Source organism: Neltuma alba, unplaced genomic scaffold, assembly GCF_004799145.2.
Source record: "Neltuma alba isolate B1F8T4 unplaced genomic scaffold, ASM479914v2 tig00012988_pilon, whole genome shotgun sequence".
Taxonomy (NCBI): domain Eukaryota; kingdom Viridiplantae; phylum Streptophyta; class Magnoliopsida; order Fabales; family Fabaceae; genus Neltuma; species Neltuma alba.
In genome coordinates, this window is record NW_021637341.1 from 19,953 (window position 1) to 31,165 (window position 11,213).

The 11,213-nt window shown below is 37.4% G+C and overlaps 2 protein-coding genes across 2 annotated transcripts; both read left to right on the plus strand.

The window, feature by feature from the left end:
- Nucleotides 1-360: 360 nt before the first annotated feature.
- LOC114733212 (uncharacterized) lies at nt 361-1,209 on the plus strand. The gene has a single exon (XM_028920625.1). It carries the CDS (start codon nt 361-363, stop codon nt 1,207-1,209), a length of 849 nt encoding a protein of 282 aa, XP_028776458.1.
- Nucleotides 1,210-5,494: 4,285 nt separating this feature from the next.
- On the plus strand, nt 5,495-7,513 carry LOC114733210 (splicing factor ESS-2 homolog). The gene has a single exon (XM_028920624.1). The coding sequence runs from the start codon at nt 5,668-5,670 to the stop codon at nt 7,186-7,188; it is 1,521 nt and encodes a 506-aa protein (XP_028776457.1). The 5' UTR covers nt 5,495-5,667; the 3' UTR covers nt 7,189-7,513.
- The last annotated feature ends 3,700 nt before the right edge of the window (nt 7,514-11,213 follow it).

The window sequence follows — 11,213 nt, forward strand, 5'->3', positions numbered from 1 at the left end:
ATAATTTTTAACTCATGACCAGAAGTCATTCAAATTTTCTCTTCATTTGTTTTCTTTTGGTAATTTATAATTTTTCTTTTCTTCTCATTAACGAAGAGCAATGTAATTTCCATACATGACAATTTTTTTTTTTAATATTATATTCTTTTGTGGTAGTGCCATCATGTCAAACCTTACAAAACTTGAGTTTGTGGCTCTTGACATTACTGGGAAGAATTACTTATCTTGGGTACTAGATGCGGAAATTCACCTAAATGCCAATGGTCTGGGAGACACAATTAAGGCAGAAAATAAGGCATCTAGTCAAGAAAAGCTAAAGCTATGATCTTTTTACGCCATCATTTACATGAAGGACTAAAAATGGAATATTTGACCATTAAAGACCCACTCGTACTTTGGAACAATTTGAAAGAAAGGTATGACCACCAGAAAACTGTCATTCTCCCAAAAGCTCGTTATGAATGGATGCACTTGCGTCTACAAGATTTTAAATCTGTTAGTGAGTATAATTCTGCGATATTTAGAATCAGTTCTCAACTGAAATTATGTGGAGAAAAAGTCACTGATGAAGACATGTTGGAGAAAACATTCTCCACATTTCATGCATCCAATGTGCTCCTGCAGCAGCAATACCGTGAAAAAGGCTTCAAAAAGTATTCTGAACTTATTTCATGCCTTCTTGTAGCTGAGCAAAATAATGAGCTTCTAATGAAAAATCATGAATCCCGTCCAACCGGCTCCACTCCATTCCCTGAAGCGAATGTAGTAGTAAATGGACCAACACGTGGTCGTGGACGAGGACATGGACGTGCACGAGGCCGTCGCATTGACCGTGGACGTGGTCGTGGTCATAATCGAGGTGGTTCAAATTCCTATTCAAAGAGGACAAAGAATGATGAGAATCGCAAGAGAAAAACTAGTGGAAGTAATAACCACTCTGAAGACTCGTGTTATCGTTGTGGTGGGAATGGTCATTGGTCACGTACTTGTCGTACACCGAAACATTTGGTTGACCTTTATCAAGAATCGCTTAAAAATAAAAGTAAAGGCAACGGCAAAATGCCAAGGGTAGAAACCAATTTTGTTGATGAAGAGGGCGATTTTGATTATGGCAACATGGATGTCACTCATTTGGATATTGCTGATTTCTTTGCTGATCCTAATGGAAAGATTGATCACCTGATTGGTGATGGGAATGTTCAACAATAAATTGTTTTAGTGAAGTTAAATTTCTATGATTTTTTTTCCTTCTTTTTCATCTTCTTTTATAAAGTTTCTACTTTCAATGTTGTTATCTTTCCAAATTAATAAAATTACGAGTATTTTCCTTTTATTAATTTTGTTTCTTCCTCCCTCTCTTGACTATGTTCCTTGTAACGAAGAATGGCTCCTATTGACGTCAATCATGAAGATTTATGTCTTGTTGACAGTGCAACAACTCATACAATACTTAGAAATAAAAAGTATTTCTCTTCTTTGGTAATGCAAGAAGCCAACGTTCAGACTATATCTGGAAGTGCAAAACTGATTGAAGGCTCCGGAAAAGCCAATATATTGTTACCTGGAGGAACAATATTATACATTGATAGTGCATTTTACTCAACTAAGTCTAAAAGAAATTTGTTGAGTTTTAAGGATATCCGCAAGAATGGATACCATATCGAAACAACAATTGAGGAAAATCAAGAATATCTTGCTATTACAAAGTCAACCTCAGGTAAAAAATGCACACTAGAAAGATTGCCTGCATTTTCTTCTGGCTTGTACTATACAATTATTAGTACAATTGAAGTACACATCATTATAAACCAGAAGTTTGTAAATGATAACAAATTTAATGTTTGGCATGACCGGTTAGGCCATCCCGGGACAATTATGATGCGAAAAATAATTGAGAATTCATGTGGACATTCATTGAAAAGTCAACAAATACCACAATCCAATGTTTTCTCATGTAATGCATGTTCCAAGGGAAAGTTAATTGTTCGGCCATCACCAGGAAAACTAAAAAGTGAGCCTCTCACTTTTCTAGAACGCATACAGGGAGATATTTGTGGACCGATACATCCAGCATGCGGACCATTTAGATATTTTATGGTTCTAATTGATGCATCAACAAGATGGTCGCATGTCTGTTTATTATCTTCGCGTAACCTGGCGTTCGCAAGATTATTGGCTCAATTAATTAGATTAAGAGCACATTTCCCTGATTTTCCTATCAAGAAAATACGTCTTGATAATGCTGGTGAATTTACTTCACAAGCTTTCAATGATTATTGTATGTCTCTTGGGATTGATGTTGAACATCCTGTGGCTCATGTGCACACACAAAATGGACTTGCAGAATCATTAATCAAACGTTTACAATTAATTGCAAGACCATTACTTATGAGATCAAATCTCCCAATTTCTGCTTGGGGACATGCAATTTTGCATGCAGCAGTGTTAATTCGCATCAGGCCAACAAGTTATCTCAAGTCCTCCCCTTTACAAGTGGTTTTTGGTCATGAACCAAATATTTCCCATCTAAGAACCTTTGGATGTGCTGTACATGTTCCAATTGCTCCCCCACAACGTACCAAGATGGGGCCTCAAAGAAGGATGGGAATATATATTGGATATGAATCTCCCACTATAATAAAATATCTAGAACCCTCAACAGGAGATTTGTTCACAGCTCGATTTGCCGATTGTCATTTTGATGAGTCAGTTTTTCCAACAATGAGGGGAGAAAATAAGAAGTTGGAAAAGGACATTAGCTGGAAAGAATTATCACTGTCTCATCTTGATCCTCGCACAAAAGAATGTGAACTGGAAGTTCAAAAGATAGTCAATTTACAAAGTTTAGCAAATCAATTACCAGATGCATTTACTGACCCGAAGAGAGTAACAAAATCACATATTCCAGCTGTTAATGCTCCTATTAAAATTGATGTCCCTGATGGACAACCAATTGTGAATGATTCTAAAGCACGCATGAAGCGTGGCAGGCCCATCGGCTCCAAAGATAAAAATCCTCGAAAGAAAAAAGGAGTTAAAAGTATAGATGGCCTAGTCGAGAATAATTTAGAAAAGTTAGCAACTCCAGAAGAGTCATCAGACAACGCTAACGTCCCAATTCTCAGTGAAAGTCAGGTACCTGAAATATGTGAAAATGATGAGATCTCAATTAATTATGTTATGAATGGGATACGATGGGACCGAAGTGAAGTCGACGTTGATGATATTTTCTCTTATAATGTAGCGCTCGATGTGATGAATGATAATGAGGATCATGAGCCAAAGTCAATTAGTGAATGTAAACAAAGAAAGGATTGGCCAAAATGGAAAAATGCAATTGAGGCAGAATTAAAATCGCTAGAACAGCGAAAAGTTTTTGGACCAGTAGTCCTTACACCTGAAGATGTAAAACCGGTTGGATATAAATGGGTTTTTGTGCGAAAGAGAAATGAAAAGGGTGAAATCATAAGATACAAAGCACGACTCGTTGCTCAAGGATTTACACAAAGACCTGGTATCGATTTTGAAGAAACTTATTCACCAGTAGTGGATACAACTACTTTTCGATACTTGATTAGCCTCGCAGTAAATAAAGGGCTCAATTTACATCTAATGGATGTTGTTACAGCCTATCTGTATGGCTCACTTGACAATGACATTTATATGAGACTCCCTGAAGGGCTGAAATTGCCAGAAGCACACAATTCAAACTCTCGAGAACGATACTCAATTAAGTTAAACAAATCCCTATATGGATTAAAGCAATCAGGGCGAATGTGGTATAATAGGCTTAGTGAGTATCTATTGAGGGAAGGATATAAAAATGATGCAATATGCCCATGTATTTTTATGAAAAGATCAGGAAATGAGTTTGTTATAATCGCTGTGTATGTTGATGATATAAATATTATTGGAACTCCTAAAGAGCTTGAAAAGGCAGTGAATTGCCTAAAGAAAGAATTTGAAATAAAGGATCTAGGAAGAACAAAATTTTGCCTTGGATTACAAATTGAGTATTTGAAAAATGGAATTTTTGTATATCAAGAAACTTATAAAAAAAGGATCCTAGAACGTTTTTATATGGATAAATCACATCCATTATGTACTCCAATGGTTGTAAGATCTTTGGAGGTGGATAAGGACCCTTTTAGACCTCGAGAAATCGGGGAAAAAGGTGATGAAGAGCTACTTGGTCCAGAAGTACCATATCTTAGTGCAATTGGAGCACTAATGTATCTTGCTAATCATACACGACCTGATATATCATTTGCAGTCAACTTACTTGCAAGATATAGTTCTTCACCAACACGAAGGCATTGGAATGGAGTTAAACATATCCTTCGTTATCTTAAGGGTACAATGGATATGGGATTATTTTATTCGAATGCATCCAAGACCGATCTTGTTGGCTATGCAGATGCTGGATTTCAGTCTGACCCACATGTTGGTAAATCACAAACTGGCTATGTATTCACATGTGGCGGTACAGCCATTTCATGGCGATCTATGAAACAAACTATATCAGCCACATCATCTAACCATGCGGAGATTCTAGCAATGCATGAAACAAGTCGAGAATGTGTATGGTTAAGGTCCTTAATACATCACATACGAACTACTTGTGGCTTGTCTTCTGGTAAAATGATCCCAACAATACTGTACGAAGATAATACTGCATGTATTACCCAACTAAAAGAAGGGTATATCAAAGGAGACAGAACAAAGCATATCTCCCCAAAATTCTTCTTCACTCGTGATCTTCAAAAGGATGGTGAAGTCAATATCCAACAAATTCGTTCCAGCGAAAATTTAGCAGACCTATTCACCAAATCACTTCCAGCCACAACGTTCGAGAGACTTGTTCATGACATTGGACTTCGTAGACTCAGAGATATCAACTGACATTGTCAAGAGGGGGAGTAAATGTATGCTGTACTCTTTTTTTCCTTGTCTATGGTTTTTCCCATTGGGTTTTCCTGGCAAGGTTTTTAACGAGGCAGCACTATGAAATATATATCAATAAATGTTGCACTCTTTTTCTTTTACTAGGTTTTGTCCCACAGGGTTTTCTTAGTAGAAGTTTTTTAACGAGGCACATATTTAGTTATGGACATCCAAGGGGGAGTGTTATGAATATAATATCTTTATGGATGTCCATGTATCTATCATTATCTCCCTTATCTCCCAATATCTTCAGTAACTCCCATTATCCCCATTATCTGCAATTATCTTTATATCTGTAGATTCTATCAAAGATGTAAAGCCGTGCCTATAAATAGAGGCCATGTACAATGTATTCAGTACCCTATTGAATAGAAAGAGAAATACTCTCTCTTATTGATATTCTTTCTTCTCTGTTCTTCTTCTTTATTTACAACATATTAAACTTTCTAAACACCGCTAATTTTTTAATTTTCGTGACTCTTTTATCCTAGTTATTATTGTTCTCCTTTCTTTCCCTGACCTGAAAACTTGTAATTCATGAGGATGAGCACGCGGTTTTCTGCTGAAACCCAACCCTAAGCGTCCTATTGAACTTTCCGCGTACAGCCAATCTCCAACTTCCTCTCCAATTCAATCTTTCCTTCTCTTCGAAAAATCTCATCTCTTAAACATTTGCTTTTCTGAAAACCCTAATCCTAATCTTAGCCCCAATTCTCAACAGTTATGCTTCTATCTCCAGGCCACTCCCCTCTCCATATCTCTTCTCCCTCTCCTTCTCTTTCCCAAGTTTCTGTGCAAAACCCCAATGATTCATCCTCTGAAATCACTCCTAAGATCCCTCGCAAGAACCAAGCCGTCCTCGATGAGGATACGTATGTTGCCGCCATCGAGAAGATCATCGAGCGCGACTTCTTCCCTGATATTTCCAAGCTTAGGGATCGCCTTGACTGGCTCGAAGCAATCAAGACTGGCGATCCGGTTCAGATTCGTGATGCCCAGTTGAAGATCATGGAGCGCCGTGGACGGAAGGTAAATAATTCTAACGCTGATGGTAGAACGCAAACGCCTGGTTCTACTTTTGTTAGAAACTTTACTCCTTTTGATGAATTTGATGGCAAAACCCCGAGAACACCGGGTTTTACGAATGGTGAAGCATCTGATGGGGGTCAGCCTAGCGAGGAAGGCGGTGGGGTGGATACATCGCTTAGCCTGGATCAGTTTCTTAAGAGGTATACGAGTGAGGACAATTATAGTTTTTCTAATATTTTGGAGAAAGTAAATAGGAAGAGGAAGGAGAGATTTGGGTACCTGACAGAAGGGGAGAAGGAACATGTTGCCGCTATTGAGGATGCAAAGAGGGATAGGATAACAGATGGATTTGGGACGTCTGATCAGCCCCCAAGTACTTTAGATGGGTGGAAGTATACAGCAAAAAATCTGTTGATGTACCATCCAACTGATCGTGGGGAAGCCCCTCTGACTGAAGAGGAAAGGGCCGTAAGGATGAAAGGCTTGACAAAGGAGATTAATCGTTCAAATACAAGATTTCATGGTAAAATGATGGAATCTAAGCCAAATGACGAGGGAACTCTTGAGGTGCTTTATACCCCTGTTGCTGGTGCAACTCCAGTTCCTATATCAGATAGAGAAGGGGAGAAATTAAAGAAGTATGATTTGGAAGATTTAAGGAAGACTCCAAATCCATTCTATCTTGAATCTGGAAAGAAAGCTGATAATGGTTATAGCTTTGTAAGGACACCATCTCCTGCTCCAGGAGTCACTGAGTCCCCATTTATTACTTGGGGTGAAATTGAAGGGACCCCACTGAGGTTGGATCCAGAGGATACGCCAATTGATATTGGTGGCAGTGCTGATGGACCTCATTATAAGATTCCTTCTGCACCAGCAAGAGATGAAAAGGCTCACTCTCTTTCTAGGGAGGCTGCACGTAAGCTGAGGGAAAGGTCAAAGATGTTTCATAAGCCTCCGTTGCCATCACCAGTTAGAGGTGGAAGTGCTAGTCCAAATGTTCGGACTCTTTCTCCTGCTGCACAGAAGTTTGTGAGGAATGCTATTGCCAAATCTTCATCCTCTGTTGATGAAACACTTCGGGCTAGTTATCGTGGTTCTAGTCCTGCTATGAATACTCCTAGAAGTGTTAGAAGTGTATCAAGGTTTGGTAGAGATGGAAGCATGAGTTCTAGGTCTCCGTCGGTTAGAGAGGGGTCAGATGCCCCTTGGTGATGTGTTGTCATTCTCTTGCTATATGTATTATTTCATACTTCAAAGTCTTGATAAGTTGACTATGTTGCAACTTTTTACTGGATAAATCAAGTTAAGACACTTCTACCATGTAAATTCAGAGAAAATGTCAGACTTCAAATGAATGTTTCCTTTTGAATATTTCCTGTACTGAGGATGTAACGTTAATACTTTCTAATTTGTGAGGATCTTCCTTCTTGGTTACTGTAATCTCTCCTATTCAGTGGTCTGCCATGCAGAAGATATAGCATCATGGTAGTGTGGTTGAGCTATGCTTTGAAATACCATGTTTTGACTTAGGTATGGATTTTGTTCTTGCCATAAATTTCCTCATTATGTTGTTAAATAGCATAAAACCATAAACATCGTCAAGATCTCGTTCTATGTTTGGTCAAAGACACTTGATATTGTCACCAAAAAAGATAATTGATGTTTATTTCAGAAAGGTGCTAAAAAAATTGAGATGAAACCCAGCTCGATGTTGGTTTGGAGTTGGTTTCTCTTCATTATATCTTTATTGTAGTTTTGGACTGTTCTAATTAAATTTTAACGATGTAGATTAATTTGTACCTTTAAAAACTATCTAATTTAAATCATCAAAATTCAGTTCAACATCCTTTGGCCAGCGTGGTCTCACCATTAAGAGGAGAGAAGACATTTATTGTGTCGTTTACATCTTGTTGGCTGCCTATGATGATATGAACACTTACAGACTTGCACTTGTGTACAGAAGATTAGAAAGGAGAATCTGATATACGAAAAGGAGATGTCAGAATGTGCGTGGAATGAGCAAGTCTATTCTTCAACACTTGCTCTGCAGTATACAAGTATAGATTCAAAAAAAAAAAACAAAAAAAAAAAGAGGCAGGAAAAGAAAAATAGCCTGAAAATATCATATTCATCTTCCTGCCAAGTGCATTGCTTTTTGCCTTCTTGATTTTGTAAGGCAAAAGAACTATTTCTATCCAACAAAAAAATTGTTTTTTTTTTCCCCCCTCACAAATTTAATTTTATGCACACCATTATTTTCTTTCCGTTTCTATGCCTGAAAGTGTTGTGTCTGCCATGTTGTCATCCGGTTTCAACTTGCAAATCAGGAAAAGGAAGCCTAAGTATTAGGTGGGTCAGTAATCTGATGTGATTTCTAGATTTTGCAGCAACTTGGCTGCTTGAGAGGAATGAACTGTCACTGTTACATTTAGATGTTCTGGAGTTTCACACATCCTGCACTGAATTGCACGGGCCAGCCGGTCATGGGACTGTTTTGCTGCAATAGTTAAAAAGCTTGAGATCAAATTCCTGAATGAAACTGTCACAAATCACTGTATAATAAGGCTCCTTTGATGTTATTTTTTTAATGGAAATTCTGATATGAAGATTCACCATATCTTTCAAAGGGTCACGAAAATGGTGGTGACTGAGGAAGGTATTGGCAGGCAAGGATCAGATTTTTGATATGAGCACGGGCTATGCCTGAAACTTTTTTGCGTCAAGGACAGCTTGACGAAGCTACTTTTTGAGTCTTTAGGAAGAAGAAGAAGAAAATAATAATCAAAACAAAACAAAATTTTTAATGCTTCCTCATTCTTCTCGTGAAGGAACCAATTTTCAGATGCAGATCTGCAATATATTGTTTCTTTGATTGCTCCTTGCTCGGGGCCAAAGGATCATATTAGGAGATTTAAATGTGTCTAAAGTTCTTAAGGCGGTTAGTGAGAAAATTAATGCTCCTAGCTGCAAATCAGTCTTTTTCCATTCTAATTATTCATTTCATATCACAAAGGGGACTTTTTCTTCAAACATCATTGAAAACTCCTAATGACATATTCTTTACATTTTGCTGTCCAAATGAGATGAGTTACAAGTTTCAATTAAATGTGAAACCATACACTATGGAAGTTAGGAAAAGTTGTGATCCCCATTAAATTAAAATAAAAGTAAGATTTATGAAAGGTTAAATGCACAACATCATGTTTAAATAAGATTTAAAGTATGTCTAATGAAATTCTTTCAAGGAATAGAACTCATGTACTTATCACATCTACAGAGAATTAAACACACAACCTCATGTTTAAGTAAGATTTAAAGAATCACATCTAATAAAATTCTATAAATTAAACTTTTAAAGAGTTATACTGGCATAAAGGGCATAAGCTTCTAACATTTGCGGCATTACCAAAATCAGACCAAATAGAAAGCAACAGATTTTATGTATAAAAAAGAAAACAATAAATTTTACCCCAAAGAAAAACAAAGAAATAAAACCGAAACGGCGTCGTTTCAATCATGCATCCAATTCCCGGGCACTATAAAAAGTCCACCTCTGTTTTGTTACAGCTATAACTAGCAAAATCCCCCGTGCAATGCACGGGCTAGGGGTGTGCATGAGGCCCGCATGCCCAATAAGCCCGCCCGAGCCCGCAAGAAAAATGCCCAGCCCAACCCAGTAAAAAGCTGCCCAAGCAAAAATGGGCATCTTCGGGCCGAGCTGATTCACGGGCAGGGCAGGGCCGCGGGCAGGGTATGCTGCCCTGCCCATTTGGCCCTGTCCGAAAAAATATATAATTATATATATAAGATAATATTATTTCAAGCAATTATCTCTTTTATTTTAGCTAAAAAAAATAGGTAAAATTAGAAAAAATGAAAGGAACATAAAAATTATAATTATATAAAAGAGCTAAATATCAAAATATAAGATTCAATATGCTAAATTACTCCAAGTCAAATGTTCTTCTTTTTCTCTTACATCCAATTTTTTAAAACAAAAAAAAATAAAACCACCTTTCAAATTTTGTGCTTTCACATGATTATAAGAATCCACCAACTATATGGATAAACTAAGAAATTGAAATACTGATTTAGCTTAATTATTAAATATTCTAATTATTAAATATATTTTTTTTACCTCCCATAAGAAATCAAAAGCTAAAGAACAAGACTACATAGGCCTTATATATATATATATATGAGTGATAGACTCATTCGTGATAATTTTTTTCCTCTCATTTGTCTCAAAACATGATAATTGATTTTTTTTTTTTACATATGACATAGGGCATTGTGTCATTACGCTGGGCAGAAAAGCCCGCCCTGCCCAGCCCGCCTTTGCCCTGCCCAAAATGGTTAGGGCTTCTACTGGGCAGGGCCAGGCAACGGGCTGCAAAACGCAGCCCGCTCATCTTTCGGGCTGGGCATCGAGCAAGGGGCTTGCCCTGCCCAGCCCTGCCCATGTGCAGCCCTAGCACGGGCCACAAGAATGTCAATCAATGACTGCTATCGTCCATTAAACATCACTCAATGTGAGGACATTATATCAAAATGAGATTAGAGCAACTCTTTTAAAGCATATGCCACTAGTTACATTGTCATGAACTTTTTAGAACATTACTCAATGATTTGAAAAGAGGGGGATCCAAACGCCACAGAAAAACAAAATAAGAAAAATATTATAGAGGTATATACACGCGGCAACAGTCATGGTGCGCAAGTACAGCAGCGACTTAAGATCATCATCAAATAACACCCTTGTGGCACTCCAAAATGAGCTAAGCACAGATCCAGTTGCATATAACAACTATAAGTATGATAGAATATCTCGCTCTGTCTAATAAATATTGAATCTTGCTATTAATAGAAATTACGAGCATGAACTTGTGACTTATTAACAAATGAAGGAAAAATTGTCATACCATGATTCTTATAAACCATGCCAACAGCATATTGTGTAATTAGAAAATCCCTAGCTTTCACCCCCTGGCTTTTATCTTGGCAAGAGTAACGGCAGCACACTCATCATAAAGCTTAATACTCAACTCTTTTAGCTGACTGACAAAATTTAATTTTCATCACCGCAAAAAGATGAAAGCATCAGTATGTAAATTAAAATGGGATAACACATTAAGCTTACAAGATCAAAACCACAATACCATCCTTTTGACGTGACCACTTCATGTATTATAATCTCCAATTCCTTCCTATATATTCCAATAATTATTGGACTAACA